General features: G+C 35.6%; 1 protein-coding gene across 1 annotated transcript in view; it reads left to right on the plus strand.

Moving 5' to 3' along the window:
• The window catches only part of TMTC2 (transmembrane O-mannosyltransferase targeting cadherins 2), a 230,382-nt gene extending 211,366 nt beyond the window's left edge, over positions 1-19,016 (plus strand). The window contains exon 12 of the mRNA XM_079303863.1: positions 16,122-19,016. Coding sequence (XP_079159989.1) covers positions 16,122-16,301 — 180 coding nt within the window. The 3' untranslated portion in view covers positions 16,302-19,016. The remainder of the gene's footprint in view (positions 1-16,121) is intronic.
• The last annotated feature ends 1,434 nt before the right edge of the window (positions 19,017-20,450 follow it).

The raw sequence follows: 20,450 nt of genomic DNA on the forward strand, positions 1-20,450 counted from the left end.
AATGTTCACAATTGGCCTTATTTACAGTAGAATGGGTACTTATACTACATGAAAGTAATTTCCAGACAAATTTCAGAAGAGCAGTATTTTCCATAGAACTCAGTGCTGCTTTGAAGATGGGAACAATTTTTCTTTAACTTTATTGAAGAAGCAAGCATTCTCAAGGTTGTATCTATTTTAGCTTTCAGAGAGTCGACTTCGCCTGGACAGCCAAGGGACAGAGAGGAATCCAGGAAGCAGTTCAGAAAACAAACCTACTTTTATTTGCAATTAATTATTTCTTACAGAACTCTCTTTTCTTCCTTCAACTTTGTAGGCAACCTACAGAGATTAGTCTCCCTAGCCCTTTGATCTTTATGAATGCTTTCCAAAAAATATGTTACTACATTGTGTGTTGTACCATGCTCAACACAAAATCATTTTAGAGCCTTGTCTGTGAGAAACACATGTGTTTGTTCTAGCAGTGTTGGCTTGAGTGTACATTAATCAAATTAGTCTAATTGTAACAAATTCAGTTGTACGAAGAAATGAAACCGTAAGTTTCTTGCACATTTTTACAGTAATTATTCTGAGTATTGCTGAAGAAAAGCTGCATTCAGAGATGATTTTTGTGTGCCCCACATATTGTAATCTTCACAAACCAGGAAATTGTTTTAGCAAGTCGTTAGGCACTCTAAAATATGAGCTTTAAGCTTGCTTTGTTGTGGAAAAATCAGTCATCCGGAAACTGCCTTTAAATTGGCGTTCTTTACAAGAATGTGATACCAACTTAAGCCTTTGTTCAACTTTTAAGATATCATTTGTGTAATTGAGCTGCATTTCTAATTTTTTAAGCCTGAGCCTGAAGCAGCCAGTCTTTAAAAAGCTGCTCTAGAACCCTCACATATGGCCAATGGCTTTTGAGAAGAAAGGGCACTTTGAAGTGTGACCTCAAGAGTATTAAATGAAAGAGAGCTCACCAGAGCCTTAAGACTTTGAGCCACCACCTTGAGCTGATTGGCTTAGGAGCATTCCTCAAGGAGGTGCCATGACCTGTAAGTCACTACCATCCCAACCACATATTAGTGCTGCTTGCAATCTGGAGCTCATGACAGCTTTAAGCCCCATGTCATCAGCACATTGTCAGATACAGCTGTTTCCACTCTACCACTTCAAAAGGGCTTGATTAAATGTCTTACTGTAACAACATACATAAAGACACACACAGAGAGTGAGGGGGAAAGGAGAAATGTACCTATAAGCAAAATAAATACAATTTCCACTCGATGGTTTAATCATGATGTGGGGGACTAAACCATTTTTTGACTTGAAGGGCTTATGTAATCAGTTAACACAATATCATATTAAAAAACAGTTTCTACAAGTGCTTCTTTTATTTTTTTTCCCAATGCTGGAGTACAGATTTCATGCCAAGGGCTCCAGACTTGCAATAAGCCCTACCTCAAGCTGTCTAACTGGTGAAAGAAGAATGCTAGTGATTTCTACGTAATTGGCTGTAATTTCATAGGCACCTTAGAGATAACATGCTTTCACTGCCTTCCTAGGGAAAGTGTTCATAATTCATGGGGTTTATTCATGGCAGGATTTCTAAAAGAAAATACTTCCAATATTACATACATCTTTAAAAATAAAGTAAATGTAGCATTTTTGTCTTGAAACATCTGTAATCAAGATCTGCTTCATTTTCTTTTCCTTCAGTGTTTCTGTGCCAAATTTTCCTATTTCATTTTCTCATGAATTGCCTCACGTAGCTTTACCAGGTTTGGAGTAATTGTGAGGGAAAAAGCATAATTTAAAAAAATAAAAAGCATTTTACCAGCTTTGTTAAGGACATGTCCTGTTATTGCCAGGGGGAATTTTCATAAACTTTTTTAAGCGCTTCTGCTATGTTAGGTCTGTTGATGATGGCAGTAATGGATGGGTTAACAGGTTCTTGCATTGTCTGCAGCTGATCCTCAGTTGACAGAAAAACTGGCTACACTGGATCAACCCAATGTCATAGCCACACTGCTCCAGGGGTACAGCAGATCCCTCACCAGTAATGGATCTATTGCTCCTACAGCTCTTTTGAGCGGGTCTACCTAACCTAGTCCTGGTTTTGCAACTGGAGTGCCTTGCCATCCATGCTCCTGATTTCTGGAGCATAGAGTGGATAAAGCTGACATAATTCCCTAGAGAAAAAGTATATCTATGTTTTTAACACTGTGTATTATTGCCAATGAGGTATGACAATTACATCTGCAAATCTTTGTTTTAAAGTGCTCTGCCTGTTTTACTTTATTCAGAATAATGAAGGCAAGGTAGTATTTCGGCTTTATCTACTGGTGCTATGGCATGACCACAGAGCTGTGTTTTTAGGTAGTTAGCATCCAGCAGATTCATCTATTCAGCAGTCTGTCTCTACTGAAAATTGTAAAGTGGGCCCTGTGGAGCAGAAGGAGATTCTGTTGACTGCCCACATGCTCTCTGAGATGCTCCCAGCTTCTCCTGCTGTATGTGAGGGCTGCACTTATTCCTACTACCAGCACCAGCTGCTGCTAAGCCTCACATGGTTTAAGGCTTCCTCTCAAGTATGCCAAACTTTCTGCCTCAACAACATGAATGGCTAGAAGGAATAGATTCCTTCCAGCCCTGCAGTGCTCTTGGCCTCCTGCAAATGCCTCTTTTCTTTGCTCCTGTTGAAGGTGTGAGGAAAAAAGAAAACTTCCCAGGATCCAGTTCTTCCTCTCTTCCTGCTAAACGCTGAACCAATTCTTACAGGGCATGCAGGACTTTTAGGCACTCAGGTACTGTGGCTTCCTAATAAGAAGAATAGGCATGACTGATGAGAACTGTACTTCCAGATGACATGTTTTTAATAGTTTGAATTCAGACAGATACAGGGCTGGGATGGTTAGGCATGGATCAGCTCCACTGGGAGAGGAGATAGTGGAACACCCTTATTGAATAGAGAACATCACTCCCTGGTCTTAAAAGGTTAAGAGAGCCTTTTCTTGGTTACTGTAAATTGGTTAAACTATCCCTGTTGAAACACCATTAAAAATTATTCTGAGATTTGGTATCAGAATTGCTGTGACATTTTTCAGTCTGCATAGTGCAAGGGTGACTTAGCCTAAAGGTTGTGCAAAATGGAAAAATTCAAGAAAATTAATATTAACTGAATGTAAGCTTCCCTCCATTTCAGGTAGAAAGACTCTGCAGTGTTTGCACAGAAATGGCAGTACTTCCCCATGTAAAGAGTTTATCCATGCACACAAGGTTTCACTGCTCCTCCTGAGCTTTTTGAAATCTTATTAATCCCCAACTCAATTTTCTTTTGTTGCTGTTTTGCTTCACCCCTTTTAGGTCCTTCTTGTCATGGGTCTAATACCAAGGCAGATACATTATTTATATCCAGCTATTTGGGAAAAGCAGTGTTTATTCATTCTTTTGAACAAAACTATTTATTTCTATATTTGCAATTATATTTGCTCACAGCCCTCCAAAGTTTTTTATTACACATCTGGGAGGGCTTTGTGCACAATTGTCAGTATCATGACAGGTTTCCATACAGGCTGCTGCTCTGAATCTTAATGCATTCCTACATCAGCAGAGATTAGTGTCTCCCACCTTAAAAAAAGTGCAACAGAATAAACAAAAAACCTCATGTAGTGTTTTCCATCCCTGTGATCTCCCATCAAGGGACAAAGAACGAATACAGGCTACTGTAGTGGGGATATTTATCTGTACCTGAATTATAATATCAGAATGAGTTATATAATTTGAAAACTGATTTACTCAGCTGTGGAAAACACTGAATTTCCTTTGGGAAATACATGAGAATATTTATTACTTTACCCCGGAAAAATAATGCATGTGTTTTCTCCTGCATTGTAGTTGCTCTGTAAAAGCAAAGATGGAATGTGCTTTTGGGCAATTATAGAATACTTAAATCTAGTGCTCAGAATTGTGATCCACCTTTGTGTAAGGCACACAGGAACAACCTGGAAATCTTGTCGTTACTGTTCTCATCTTCCCTTTTGTTAGAGTTAGGTTATGGGGAGTTGATTTTACTCTTCTGATTATACAAGCAGTTAAACACTCAAATGTCTTGAGTTCTGTTGGTTTGCTCGGTGTAATTTGTAAGCTTTGAAATTGAATTAAAACATGTTGAAGTTGCTGTTTATTTCCATCTAGAATAATTTGTTGTATATTGATATTCTAATCACTACAGAACTATTTTGTCTGTGCAAGTGCTAAATGACTGAAATAAAAGTACATTCAAGTTTCTTCTGCTTATACAGATATTGCATTGCCATACAACACTGACTTGTTTAGAGTTATTTCTGTTTCTCCTACATGTGAAAGATAAATTGGACTCTATATTCTGATTCCACATGAAAGTATGCAAGCAGCTATGAGCTGTCCTTAGCTTAAAGTTTTCCAAGCAGTAAGTTGCGTACAAGAAACATTTGGCAAAGTAATCCAGAAACTCATTGTCATGGTAATTCAGAGTGTTTTTCATTTCATTTTTAGCTATAAAAATGTTTACAAATTTCCCATAAATATTAGTCCTTCTACAGTCTGATCATTGATGTAATGTATTTTCCAAGTCATTCAGCTTTATGAACAGTGGAATGTATAGACATGCTTTTACTTAATGGGGGAACAAACATTGGAAATAGGCATCTGTATAACTCCCCTTTTCTAATTTATTTAACCTTTAGAACTCCATTAAATAATCAATTACTTTTAGCAGGAACTGTTGAAACATTAATTTTTTGCTAAATATCTAGTTTGGGAGAAAAAAAATCTGATAATTCATATGTTATTCACTTAGCACATAGGTCATACCAGATTTTCAGTATGTCTGATGGCAGTCCCTTCTTTGGTTCTTCCAGTACCATTAGGTGATGTAATTCTCCTTGGATAGCTCATAAATTCTCCATAGTGAAGGCACTCTCACACCAATAATACTTGAGCTGTTTCATTTTCAAGACTTGGATCCAGAAATTTTGTAGGACTGCACCTCAGTTAACTTGAATGGAAATCTTGCTTTTTTAAAAAAATATATATATTTTCATTATGCCAATCTGAAGTCTTTATCTCATCTATAGATATGTTCAGTCCACCATCAAAATTGCTTCAAGAAAAAAAATGATGTGAAGTCAGCTAGACCTGTCCTTTGGAGTGCAGATTTATTTCATCTAGCATTTTAGTATTTTTCATCCACATCTTAGTAGACAGATATTCTTTTTTCCTGTGCTTACTCTTCAAGAATGAAAAAAACTGCACAATGGTTGTATTTGTACTCAACTGTGATGTTTCTTTACTGAATAATTTGAAAACTAGGTTTTTGACTAATTGATGGAAAACTAAATAGTTTAGATTTGTGCTACTGAGTTAATAAAACAAATCATTATGCTTTGAGATGATGAGAGGTAGTAGTTTGTAAATATGCAGTCTCTGCTGAAATTGTGAAATTGAAGATGATGTGTCATGGATAGATTTATGCACTTGATTGTGATTTACAGTGTGATTTACAGGGCAGGGGATGCTGTGCTGCCTCTATCAGTTCCTGGAGAGAGCAAGATTGCCTTTGCCTGGTAAATTTGCCTTTGGTGTCACTCAGAAATAAAGTGCCATGAAATAGAGAACTCACACCAGTAGATTAGCATTTCAGAAATTAAACCATCTGTTTGAACTCAATTAAAAGAGAATACAGCAAAGCTTTTCCCATTAGAGTGTTCTAGTGCTGATTCTAGAAACAATGCAATGGATTTATCACACAATTAGAACTCTAAAGAATGTGGGTTTAATGCCCATTAAATAAATCCAGCAACTGTACTTTCTCAATAGGATGTTTTGCAATAAATAACTTACTTATTTTCTTCCTAATAGATAGTTCTGATGTGTTTTTCAATCTAGGAGTGATTTTTAGTTGTGTATTGACATATCCTACTTGATTTTTTTCCCCCCACAAGTTCTGGAGAAAGTTTCTTTCTCACAAGGTGGTTTTACTGCAAATGATCTTCTCCCTGACCCTCCCACACCTTTGGGTTGAATATAATTTTGGGTATAGAGGAGAAATGCCCTGCAGTGAGGCTGGTTTTGGTCTGAGATCTGCCTGAGAAGAACAGAACATTTGTAGACTGCTGGGAAGGGGATGGGTGTAATTTGCTGTGAATTTGTTTTTCAGTATCAGTTTGAATGTATTTTTGCCCCAGAAGTAAGTCCAGAGATCAGATGCCTGCAAATGAGGAGATGCAGTGGGGAGAGGAGAGTTGCTTGTTTCCTTTTTTAGACTGTCTGAACCCCAGTGTTTATTGATTACCTTTTTTGCATTCACAAGGTTCTGTTTACCGCAGTTAGTTTTACTGGAGAGCAAATGTGCATTCCAGTGTACCTGTCCTATTGAAATGTCTCCCATTCAATGAACAACTTTATTACTAAGCTGAAGAGGTTTTACTAATTCTTCAGGTGTTCCAGTAAGGATTGTCTTCCTTAACAATAAATAACTTTAATCTGACATTGTGGTTTGTAACAGTGCCAGTTGCCTCCACATCTGGCTGCCTCAAGCTCATTGCAAACAATTTCAGCACAAAGGAAAATATAAACTTCTTCCAATAAAACAGCAACAGTAAATAAAATCTACAATAAAACCCCTAGATTAAATTCCATAAGTAGATTGGCTGTATGTCTCTTGGATTCTAGGGGGGAGGATGATTAATATATTTATGGTGGAGTTACTTGATGGAGTTTTATTGCAACTCAATAGTTCTGCTTCATTTTTTCACATTCTGACTGCATTTAAACACACATAAAATTATCAGACATTTTCTGTCCTTTTTGAAAGATCCATGATCTTTCATTAATTCTGTTTGGAAAATTTTATTCAAATAACTCCATTGCTAGAGTTATTTTGCTGATTAGCTCACAAATTGAATGTTATATTAATAGAGGAATAACATTCTCTCTGAACAGAGATTGTGGAAACTGTGCAGGAGACAAACTTTTCTGTTTGGGTGGAAAAATGAGCTTGAACAGAAAGTTCACTGTTAGAATTTTCAAAGTTAATTTCTGTGGGACCCTGTGGTGTTCATATAGAATGAGTGATAAGTGTAGTAAACATTGAAGCAAAATAACCTCAATCATCAACTAAAAAGTTATTTAGCAATTCTTCTGGCTCTGGATTATACTTTGCTCCAGCCATAAAGGGCTTTTTCATAAAGGTCCAGTTTGGTGCAAGCATCTGATTTCACTGAATACTTTCTAACACTGAATTTCAGAGGCAGGAATTGAACTTGAATTTATTGGTGCTAGTCTCCTGCAAATATTAATTGTCCTCTTGTGCCTTTAAAAGTAATTAATTTAATGCTTGTTAAAAAGGAAAATATTATTCAAATTGTTTCTTCATGTGTCCATATCTTAAAATGTTAGTCTGACAAATACAGAAAACTTCTGTTTGATAAACAACATTTGTCAGCATATGCTGCATCAAGTGCAGTCTTTCAGAGTAGAATGTGTAGATCTACCACTGAACATATCTTGCTATTATTGATATTAATTATTGTAAACACATGTGTCACTATTCAGATGTGGTAAATAAGGCTGCCCTAGCTGCAAGTAATTTTAGTTTTTTAGAAGTCCCAATCTTGTAAAAGCCTAGTGAGCAATTATTGGTTTTAATATTAGTGATCAAAAGACCAAATTTTAGAAATTGCAGCCCTGAAATATTTAAGCTGTAAGAATAAAAATTAAATCTGTGCGCTTACTGTGGAAGTTAATAATTTTAATATGTACATGTATTTAATTGCTAAATACTGTACAGGGAACACCTGCAAATTACTGGCTGCCAAAAAGTAAGGCGTGAATTTTTATGAATTACACGGAACACTGTAATTCAGCATTTTGCAAAGGACCTCTAGTACGTGCCTCTCTTCTCAGCTGTTCTCATAAATCTGTGCATAAAAATCAAACTCAAGCAAGTTTGGGCAAAACCTTATTGCATTAGGTAAAAAACATGGAAGTGATAGGAGCCAGATGAAAAAGGACAAAAGGGAAAAAAAGATATGCAATGCCTCAGAATCCCCTAGTGTCTTCTTTTCTGTGGTGCTCTAAAACCACACTTTGTCTGTGTGACAAAATGCATGGAAGCCTTAAAAAAATTAAAAATATTATTGTTCTTTGTTCTCAGAGCAGGTATGTCAAGTTGCATAATAGTTTACATAATGTGCCTGAAAGCAATGCCTTATGACTACATATACCAAAATAGTTTGGGAAAACATACAGTCTTACCAATATTAATCTAATTCTCAAGCATTTAATTCAGTTGTCAGCCAAAGGTGAAAAGGCTTGTCGGAAATTTAATGTTCAACTGAACATTTGAGTCAAAATATTAGAAATCCCATTATGTTGAGGTTCCCCTAACCAGAACTTTAGTTAAATTTTCAAGGCTAGAAATCAACATTACTTCTTTCTGAAACTGCAGTTGTCTATTCAACTCAAAAATAGAAACTCTAATACAATATGCCAGTTACAAGCATCTTGGAAAACCTTACAGCCTTCTCTGTATAACAATGTATTTGATGAGTATCTGGGCAAAAGTAAATGGATAATGCATTCATTCTCAGCAGACATTTTTATTTTCTAATGATATTTTATTTGATTGGAAAAATGAACATGTTTTAATGCTAATAGTGTGAGTATAATTGTGATTAAAAACTCTGTTGAGCTGTACACTGGAGTTTTCTCTGAATATTATCCCATTTTGATTGTATTAATGTGGACAGCTATTCTAATCAGCTCTGCATGTGAGCTGCTGGGGTGAGGTACTTTTTTTTTTTTACATTTTACATTTCATTTTAATTAAAAGTGGCCTTTGTCTTTAGGCAACAGCACAAAGCCCTTTGCTTTTCTGTTTTCCAAGGTTTAGAAAGAAAATGCAGGCAAAATACATTTACTCACAAATTGATTTTCATTTTAATAAACTTACTCTGCCTTAATAGGAAAAAATCTGCTGGTAAAAGAATTTGAGTAATTTCAGTTTGTCATTATGATAGTACAGATGACATTTCTGTTCAGCAAGTTTTACCTTTTCTTGAAGTACAGACTTACACTTAGTATGCAGCATATTTGTGTTGGATAAGGTAAATAAGTTGTTAAGTGTTTTATAACATAATTGTAACTATATATTAAAATAATCAAATTGCAGACCTTAGAGCACAGTTGGGTTTCTATAAACAAAAATTAAGCAATTAAATTTTTTTGTTTTAAATGGAATCCTATAGTGTGAGAAAAACTGGATAAGATTATTCTGTCCTATACTGATGACAACATTTAAGCTGGAAAGCAATGAAGTTTAATTAGAAACACTTTGAGGTCTGGAAAATGTTACCTTTTTTTTTTTTTTTAAATTTTTTATTTTTATACAACCGTAATGTGAAGTGCTCATAACGTATGTTCCCCTTTAGCTTTTGTTATGGTAGTACAAGTGTGTTATCTGAAAATGTCCATCACAGTTTCTGTATAAACTGAGTGATTACTAAGAAACTTCTTAAGCATAAACCAAAGCAATTGATGCATGACCATTGGGGAAAAATGTCTAGATACACAGAAATTACAAGTGTAAGTAGATTTTTGTGGAATGTTTTCAGCTGTTGTTAGGATCCACAGCCTTTAAGAGTTGTAACACATGCTCTTTTTAGCTTGCCCATCTGTAAACTGGCCTACCCTGAACTTGCACAAAGGCCAATGGTAGATAGTTTTTCAGCATCAAAATATAACATGTATCCATATATGGTTGTTTGGTTTTGGATAACTGTGTTTATGATACACTGAGCAGTCTTGGAGGGTTGAGATGAGCAAGATGTTGAGGGAAAGAAATCTCCACTGACTGGAGAACATTGATAGTAAAATGTCCCCTATTGGTGTGGTAGTTTGAGAAATGAAGTAGACTGATTGATGCTTCCTTCCTATGCTAAGTCTAGAACTCTTCCCTGACTCACAGCTGTGGGTTCCCTTAATGATGCTGGATATCTCAATTCAGCAGAAAACTGAATAATTTCATGGTATACTTGTGAATGAAGACTCCCACATCTGTCACTCATAAATAGGAAAAGAATGGTGAGAAACCCTTCCTTCACTTTTTATTTTCTGGCTTTAAATGTACATATCATGTAGTTTGCAATTTGAGATAGGAGTGTTTCAAAATACACAAGATTGTATGCATACAAACAATTTCCTTTTGCCAGGTGGGTCAAAGTGTCATCTGCTTTAGGTGTCCAGATGAGAGTATCCAAGTGTAAAAGAATAAAAAAAGTAAAAAAAAAACAACAAAGAAGCATTTTTGTAATGTTATCAGCTATTCAGATGACCAGGTATTAAATCATTCTGGTTTTCTGCCTTATTAGCATAATACATTATCCTAACCTGAGACTGTATATAAATAGCGTTGAACAGAAACTAATTGCTATTTACTTTCTAAAATATTTTTATTTATGTATTTATTTATTATTTATTTGGAGGTCATTTCTTTTTCTGCAGGGTGTTCATCTTTCCTAGAAAAGATGAATAATAATTAATTTGTTTATTTTTTAATTAATTTAGTTTGTTTTTTAATTAATAATTTGTTTGTTTGGTGAACAATGAATGAGGTCTCTTTCTCTTTAATTGTATGTTAGTAAATAATGGGAAAGGTTATTCTCTATTCCATGCCAAAAGGATACTACTCTTAAAGATGATGACTAAGTCCAAGGATCCACTCCCCTCCAGAGCCTTGGCTTATTGCTCTTTAGATTTATATAGCTATTTATGTTGCTCATTCTTAATGTAATTAAATAGGGACACAGATTTCCTTTGCAGTAGAGATATTTAGGTCCATTTCTGACTAATACAACAGTGGAAACTGTGCCCTGTGTTCAAATCAATACTGGCAGGCTAAATGTTTTTCCTCTCCATTTTTTCTTTTAACTGTTTAAGCTGAAAGCTCTCGTTGACACAACAGGATGCTTACTAAAATTGTTCATAAGCAGGTTTGAAATTTAAGTGACATACTTAACTGTTAGAGAGTAAGAGCTGCAGAGCATTTTTCCATTTTAAGAGCTTGCAAAGATGCTGATTTTTTTGTTTATTTTTATTTTCCAGCAGAACTGAATGTTTTGCTGTCTTGTTTGATGACACAGGAAATCCCTTTCAACTTTGAATTTTTGTTCTGTCTGACCCATACTACTTTGCAATACATCCTGTCATGTTGGGCCAGAATGTTTTTGCACCAAGTTATCAATACCTAGACAACTGACATTTTGTTGTCTTTGCCAGTTTCCTGGGTATCAATGTCTTAGTTGTGGTTCATGTACTGTTTGGAAAAATACCACACACAGCATATGCAAACTGCAGTTCTTTAGAAGCCTTGCAGTGTAAAGAACCAGGGAGAAATATGAGTCTTTATCCATAAGTGCTGCTTGGTTTATCTGAGAACACCAGATCACTCAGATGGAAAGGTCTGCTTCCATGTGCCACTGATTAATTTAGTGTTGTCAATGAATTGCACTGGAGAGTATGATCCAGTTGGCAGCAATTGTCTCTCAGCATGTTCCTCTCCTGTTTTTCCTTCCACCAGTAATAAAAGTTCAGGAGAAAATTCTTGCTATCACTGTAGGAGGATAAAGAAGGGCATAACAGCATATTTCTTAGTGGACACTGATCAGATGCAGCAGTCCACCATGATTTTCTCTCATGCCCAGTGAGCCATTCTACAAGTAATACTCTGCTGTTTGACTACTCAGTTATTGTACTTATGTGTCTTCAGTTATCAAAGAGAAATATCTGAATTCTTCACCCCTTTTGAACTAGAAGTGCTGGCATGAAATATTAATTTCTGATTGATGTTTTGTGTGTTTTTAATTCAAAAGAAATCCTTTAAAGAATGTGTCCTTAATTGCACTTTTTAAAAACAACACATAGGCTTTGTGTTTCTGGTAGGTTGGCCACACTTATTACAGCATTCATTCAAAAGTCCTGGGGATGTTTTGAAACATCTACAGTTTCAGACACGGCAGTAATTCCTTAAGAGCAGGATGGATTTTGGCAACATCTTTTCAGTGACTTGTTTAAATTGATAATCGAGAAGTGTCTTCCACTTGTGATTCTACTGCAGTAAAAATTGCCATATTTTTTTAGAAGTACCCCAGCATCAATAAAATGTACTTTAATCTCAGAATCTACTGCCCTGATCTCTGTGGTGTCATCTGTAAGCAGAGCTTTGAGGAAAACAATTTCAGATCTCCTTACTTGTGTCTGGACTGTTCTTTGTTCCTACTTTTCTGCCATGCAGAAGGTATATTTGTGCTAGATTAGGTGTTTGTGTGTTTGTTTCTCTCTCCATAACTTCTCTGACCATGTAGGAGTAAAATTGCCTTTTTGTGTTTGGGACTGTACTTCTGCTGTGGCATTTGCTGTATGTGGAGCCAGAGATGACAAACATGGAGGCAGTTCATCTTCTATATCATTAAGACTGATTTTGTTTGTGGGTCCAATACTGTGTATGGTTATTACAGTAGCATAATCCTGAATTGATTTTGAATTATTTGAAGATTCTGTAGTTCTCTAATTTTAGAGAGGAATTTTTGATAAGAATTTTGCATGGCTCAGTGCTCTCCTTTTATTTTGGAACTCAAGGGAAAATTTAAAAAAATCATCATCAGTGTAAACCAAAACCACCTTAGGCAACTAAATGCTTGCCTTGTGTTATTTCATTATTTTCATTAACTAATCTGTTATTCCTTTCCCCTCCTCCCCACGAGCACCTTCCTCCACTGCCCCCAAAAAACCACTAAGGAAACAAGCACACCACGATAAAATGCTAATAATGGGAATAATTCCAAATAGACCATAAAAGCCAGCATTTATAACCTCAATAGAAATGCCAGTCAGCTATTTCTGATGTAAAGCATCTGTCTCCAGAAGGAAATGAAGGCAGGCCTGTTTCTCCTTTCAAGTCTCTGAAGTAGTAGGTGGTGTCATTTGTTATACAGTGCTGCAAGTCCCATGTTATTGCAGTGGTAGCTGCTGTCTGCCTTTGTTAACATACTGAAAAGTTTTATCAGCTGTCTTTAATAAAAGAGAATCTATGTGAAGAAAAACTACAGCAAATGTCTTCTGGTCTCTTATCTTCTGACCATCCTTATAGATGCCAGACAGCAGTGGCACTTATGTAGAATCTTGCAGACATGCAAAATTTTTATGGCTGTTACAATAAACCATAGATATTTGGGTGACCAATACCCTAGAAAATTAGGGAGCAGTCTTTCCAAAATCCTGTATACTTACTTATTTGAAGTGTAAAGTTGTTGGAATGAACTTTCAGTGCGAGCTGAAATGATTTATCAGTTCACATTTTCCTTGGATACCTTTGTGTAGAACATTAATGGCCTATAATATGTTAGGCCTCCAGAAAATCAGAAATTATGTATAGAAGTTGGAAAATTTCAGTTAAAAGGCATGCAGTTTGTTCATTTTATTTGGTTTTGTTGCTTCCTCTTATGAAATGATATATCAAAGACATGATGTAGAAGAGTTTCTTAGCTAGGCATATAGTCTTACATATATGATGTTCTTGATTATTCCCATACACACACCATATTTTCAGGAGGGTATGGAGGAAATGGAGAGGAATTCTGGAAGCCATATGAGACAACTGAGTTATTTCCTGCACAGTAAGTTTTGTGAATGCTGTAGAATTAGCTCTGAGCACATTTCAACATGTGTGTAATTTATATGAGTGTTTCTAGGTTTAAGATTTTTTTACTCCTCCTCCATTGTAAGCTTTGTCTCAGTGCAAGCACACACAGTGTTGCAATTCAAGTGAGAGGACAGCTCTTTGTCAATAACTTTAAGAAGACTCTTTCATTCATGAACTCACATTAAACAAAAAAATAGCACGACTAGAGGGAATGGACATTACTATTCACGATTTGAGAAAATTCTCTCAAACAATCTGTAGTCTAAAAATGCATTTGATATGGGCGTATTTAGTAATCACTGTACATGGGAGCTGATTTCCAAGTGTTCTTCACTTTAATAACATCAGTTAGCACCCAAAACATCTGTAATTATGGTGTATATTATTTCATTGCAAAACAGTATGCAAGACTGGCACTTCAAAGGTGGAACTGTGAAAATACGGCTGCCAGTATGAGTTACTTGTAGTATAGGTTGCATTTCAGGGGCTCAGTTTCCCTTCTTTTGAAGAGTATTTAACTGATAAAACTATATAAAACCCAGCTGGTGTTCTTTGTTTGTTTCATTAGCAGTAGGATGAAGTAACTGACTTATTGAAGGTGAAAAAAATTTGTCAGGGTAAGGCAAGAAAAAGTAAATCTAAAAATTAAATCTTCAGATTCCTCTTCATTAGCATTGTGATGTTTGCAATAAGGAGAGCTGAACTAACTTTGTTTTGCTCAATTTTTACATTTTGTAAGCCATCTGTTCTGAAAGTTTGATGCATTGTAGTTCTTTATGAGTGTTTGTGATGCATATATTAATAGGTTAAAAGAAGCAAGAAGAGAGCTGAAAAAGTATGAATATATAGTATGAGGATATAAAACATTGGAATTATCTCAAAAACATTTCCACCATAAAATTTAGGTTTTGGACATAAGAATTATAGGGATTTTGTTGAAGTTTGATTAAAAAGGATACGAGTAATGAGTTTATCTTTGTAATGGAGAGGTTTGGAACAAAGATGAGTCTTCCTAATCGTAATGATTTCCTATTGCCACATCAGTCTGAGAGACCAAGTGCAGTACACATTTTATTTGCTTTCTACCTTAACATATTTTCAGACAATCATCAACTGGTTTTGGTTGGAAGGGTCCTTGAAGATCATCAATGCCAACCTTCCAGCCATGATTTCCAAGACCAGGCTGCTCAGAACCACATCAAATCTGTCTTTGAACACTTCCACAGCTTCTCTGGGCTGCCTGCTGCAGTGCCTAGCCATTTTCTTGATGTTATTGTCACTGGAGAGCTCCTAAAGCATACCAACACACCCTCACAGTAGTCTGAACATGGTATGCCATGTGGCTTCACATTTTGAATATTATTTTGAGTGGAACACTGATGAGTGGTGGCTTGAAACATTTGTCCTCTGAGGCAAAACTATGTGACTTCAAAAGTGAGTTTTCCTAAAGCTTATTGAAACTTAGACTGACCTGAGGGTGAAAACTATAGTTAACTTTTTGTGGTATTTTTTTCACATTTTTCTTTAAAATCCACAGTACTGGTTTGACAAATGCCTTTACTGTGCTCTCACTAGGATGTGAATACCTTTTGTGCTTGCCAAAATGTAGGTGAGACTCTTAAGTCTCATAAGTTTCATAAATATGCTTTTCTGCAATGTAATGTTTAACTCCCGTGATCAGGTATGTTTGATAACGGAGTAGCTTAGAGATGAAAAAAGTAAAAACAAGCCAAACATTTTGTCTTAACTAAGCATGAAAAAAAATTTAGTAACATAAGCTTTTAAAATTATTTGTTACAAAATTTTAATATTTTTGTTATTAAAATAGCATTTTCCCACCATTGTTAATGTTACTCAATCATTCATTAAAAAATAATTGCCACAGCCTGAATCTAAGTGGCTATCCTGGAACCTCTGAATATCCTTAGAATCTGAGAGCAGGCTGTATTTTCTACCAGTTAAATTAAGACAAAGAGGACAAAGGGATAAATTCTAATGTGTTAACTATTCCAAATTATTATAAACTCTTTATTGGCAATAGGTTTGATTAAAATTAAATTCTTGTTGCTAATTCACTCTTGGGTTACTTTAATTTTTTCTTGAAACCTGTGTTATGCCAACATTATCACATTTAAACCTTTTGGAGTTCTGTTATTTTCTCATTAAAGAGAGAAATCTTATGTCTGTAGGCACTAGAGCTTGACCTGTTTAAAGCATAAACTACACAGCAGCTGTTCAGAAACTTTTTCTTGTTATTTGTATTTGGTTAAATTACTAAATTGCTTCCATGAAAAATCAGCAAACATAAGGGAGTAATTTAAGTGGAAGAAGATTGTCTAAAAAGAAAAATTGAAAATATTTGTAATATTCTTCCTTCCTTTTTTTTTTTTATTGGTACCAGTATCCAGCTGCCCTGATGAATCTTGGAGCCATTCTCCATCTGAATGGCAAGCTGAAAGAGGCTGAAGAAAACTACCTCCTTGCTCTTCAACTTAAACCTGATGATGTCATCACCCAGTCCAATCTTCGCAAATTGTGGAATATCATGGAGAAACAAGGTTTGAAAACATCCAAAACATGATGATGAAAATTCTGAACTTCTTTTCCTTGAAGTGATTAAACCCAGGAACTAGAACTTCCACAGGTCAGAGTTGTCAGGTCAGAGAACTTGCTGGACTTGACTGCAAGGATCAGAGGTCCTAATTGCTGCTAGGAGAAGCTATTCTGCTAGAGAAATAGAAAAAGGGAGACTTTGAGGGATTCATGAAGAACTTGTTACACAACAAAAATACTTGGAACAATGGCACGTGAGAGGTTATTTCGGTATATTTGATAAACAATTGCAAATCCCATATTGCTCATTTTGGGTGGGTACTTGAAATGTATACTGTCATAGAAATATGAAGGGAAAATCACACAGTATACACTAAGCCATGTGGGAGTTAGAGTGGTAATAGTATGTTAAAGTATTTTGCTGATACTGTAACTCATTAAAATGTGTACTAAATTCAGTGTGTTTGCAGTTTGTCTTAATGCTGCTGTATCTCACTTTTGAACCACTTGCTAGCCAATTTCACGGCTTATATGGCCCATTTTTTCAAATCTGTCACATGGTTAGATAACAGCATTGCAAGTTGTTTACTGAGAATATGCCTGTTACTTCAGCTTGTTAACTTATAGTGCAGTTTTCTTGAGATACACAGTCAAATATCTGTGAGGTAGACAGAATGACCAAGGAGCTGTCTGTATTCTACATCAGATGTAGTATGTAGCTGGTAAAAAAGGGACCAGAGGTGTGATTTAGTAATACAAGCAACAGGGGTGTTTGCCCTCATACCAAAACAGTGTGGTCAGACTGTTATCTTAGAAAAAAAAAATTGATATTATAGAATAATGTGTTTGACTCTCTTTACTTTGCTGTCAGGTAAGTCCAACTTTAAATTGGACTCTGCATATGATATTTTTGCAATTAGTAATTGAGATGAGATTTGAAAGTATTAGTGCTTGGGTAGGCTAAGATGAGACTTCATGAGCAACTCAGAGAAAAGGGAATGTTATGCATTGATGGGGCTAGCAAATAACTGAAGGGACTCAATTTGATCATGCTTAAAATAGTGTAGATTAAGAGGAATCAGTAATGGTGGTTGCCAGTTACTTTTCATATTGTTGGTGTTTTTAACAAACCTATTCAGATTCTAACCAAATATTAGCATTCTGTTTGTATTCTGACACATGCTAGCAGCAGAGCTGTCAAATATCTAGATATGCTTTTGATGAGGTTCAATTTAGTTCTGTTTCAGAATGATTTAGCCTCATTACTGTTTTAGTCTTCAGATTTTAAGTGTAAAAATAATTTATTTTAAATCAAAGTATATGAAGCTTTAGCAATTTTTTTTCCCCCCAGGCCATTTGTTAACTGCTTTCTTTCTTTGGAATAAGTATTATTGCTTGTAAGAAAATGTACTATTTCATTTAATGGCCCTTTGGTATATGCTTCAGTATTCCTTTCATAATGATAGATAAAGTGGTAGAGCACCTTGAACTGAAGCTTCTTCAGAATCTTCTGTTAAAAACTCTTTATTACTGAGAAGGGGTTTGGGTTTTTTAGTTTATGTATTCCTTTTTAACTGTTGAGCACCATTCCAAGAAAAACGTAGAGAACACTTTGCTGTATTTATTTATTTATTACTTGACTGCAGCAATGTTACCTGCCATTAACACAACAGTCTCTAAGTGTTACTGTTTCTTTTATTTGGTTTTACTTGCATTTGTTGTGTGTTTAGTGTATGTACTGAATAGGGAAGGGAACACTCTACCTTCTTGGTCATTCTACCCTTACACTTGGATTTCAAATCTGTATTGAAATAGATTGGGGAATCACTGTTTCAAAGTCAGTATAGCAGAAAAACTGTACTTATGTGTGTTTCTTTTTCTTTCCTCTTGCTCACTAAAATACTGTAAGTTGCTAAATTTACAACTGGCCCATCAGAAGGACCAGAGGGGCAAGATTGTTTGGCTTTGTAGAGTTGTCAAGTTTTTCTCAAATTATGTTCTTGCTGGAAAAGCAAAATTGAAGGATCAAAATTTGAACTTCTGCTTGATTGTTGAAACCAGTGTTAGAATACAATGCTAGCTTGAACTTATTCTCCTGCTTTACTGACTTTCTGGGAAAAGATATAGAAATAGGTAGTAACTGTAACTGAGCTTGGTATAGAACTGTGGTATCCTTCAGCTTTATTTGCTCAACAGCCATCAAACTTGGATGGCTTTTTGGTCTTAACCATTCACCAGATTATTTGTCTCCTTCAACTTGTACTTATTCTTGTTTGGTAATTTTTACTCATTGCACAAAAGGGGGAAGAGGGGAGCACTCCTGTGATACAGTGTCATGCTTGCATTGATAACTGATTTTGTTTGTTTCTTTAAAAAAAAAAACAACAAAAGAAAAGAAAAAGATAAAAGGACAACCATAAATTTACCAAGAATGTCCCTGAATACATTTTTTTAATATAGGTCTGGGCTTGATAACTTTCTTCTTTTGGAATAAATTTAAAACATGTTTAAAATATGTCTCTCTGCTCAGGGATTTGTGGTGGATTATTGCAGACAGTGCTAAAAAAAAAAAAAAAAAAAAGAGCACAAGACAAGTTTACTAAATTAAAATTTTATTTTTTGAAAAACTGTTATTTGTATAAATTATCAGATTTGTAGGCTTTCCTTTTTGTAGAAATAATTGTTTATGTGCCAGATAAAAGAATTTCAATTTTGTTTTCAATAATAAAGCATTGATAACTAATACCTTGTGTATTCCTTTGTGTTACTGTAACAGCACTTTGGGGTTTTTAATTGTTCTAGTTTAATGAGAAATCTTGATTATTTTATTTATGGGAGAACTGTATAGCGTAAGTAAAATAGAACCTGTCACATTTGTTTTTTTTCTATGCTCTATTGCAATTAGACTTCAGTAGATATTTTCAAAAAGCTTCCCCGAGAGCACTTTTTAATATTTATACTCACTAAATCTAGCCAAAGGGATGTGATAACTATCCTATTTGATTATTGTATCTAAACTCTATGGGAATAAAAGCTGGTTAATATATTTACAAAATAATTTTTATATTACCATGAGAACATAATGTCAGTAAAAACATTGCTAAAATGTAATTGGCTACAAAAGTTGGAGAGAAGATTCCACTTGTGTACAAGGTCTTTTGCATGTATGAGATCACCTTTTCCTCCTGCTGTCATATGGTGAGTTTTGAATCTTCTGCCTTCCTGTGCTGAGATGTTATGGAACAACATGGTTCTTTCACCTTTTGGCTTTCTCTTAATCGTCTATGGACAGAGCCTTCTTAGCTCAGGGCTGCATTAATATTCTTATATGTTCCTAGTTCTGTTGCATTCAGTTCCTGAGCATTGATAGGTTTGCTCTACAATTAAAAACATTAAAATATTAAAAATGGGCATGAGCAGAGCATTCTTTCAGTCACTGACTTGCAAATTCACCTGTCATGCCTTATTTTTTACTGAGGGTCACACCTCAACTTCAACCATTCCTTGCCTGAGCAGGTGTTGATAAATAGCAGATGCGGAATGCAGAGTATGCAAAGAGTCATCTGAACAGTGTCCCTTGTTTCTCATGGAAATAGAGTTTAAGCATGGGCTTGAGCTCCTGCTCTGGCACCTTAGCCCTGAGCCCTTGTGGTGTGAAATCCTGTTTTGTCTGCCTTGTGCTGTGCTTCCAGTATTTTTGTTCTTCCAAGAATCATAATTTCAGGGAACAGATACTTACTACATCTCCATTTCAGCTCAAAGCATGTGACAGCTCTCTGGTGATTTTTTTAGTCCTGCTTTCACAGATCCATCTGAACTTATTCTTGGGAGCTGGTATGGATGCCTGTATCACTTCTGGGATTTCAGCTAGAAAAAGTTAAGGCACTAAATGATTCTGTGTAAGTATTCCAGCTCCTTTGGATCTGGCTTGGCACTATTTTGGAGGCACTCCCATAGCAGTTGTGCCTGACAGAGGTGAATGCAACTAGCATGGGAGAGACACAGCTTCCAGTTCACATCTGATAACAGGCACCTGCAGCTGAATTACAGTCAGATAGGCTCCCTCATGTAGACTGATCCTGCAATTTGAAAAGTCCCTGCCTTGTTTCACCCAGACACTGAACATTTAATCTTCCTGAGATTCAGTAGTGTGACATTGGAAGAATGTGGTTAGAGG

The sequence above is a fragment of the Erithacus rubecula genome (genome assembly GCF_903797595.1).
Source record: "Erithacus rubecula genome assembly, chromosome: 4".
In the NCBI taxonomy this organism is placed as follows: Eukaryota; Metazoa; Chordata; class Aves; order Passeriformes; family Muscicapidae; genus Erithacus; species Erithacus rubecula.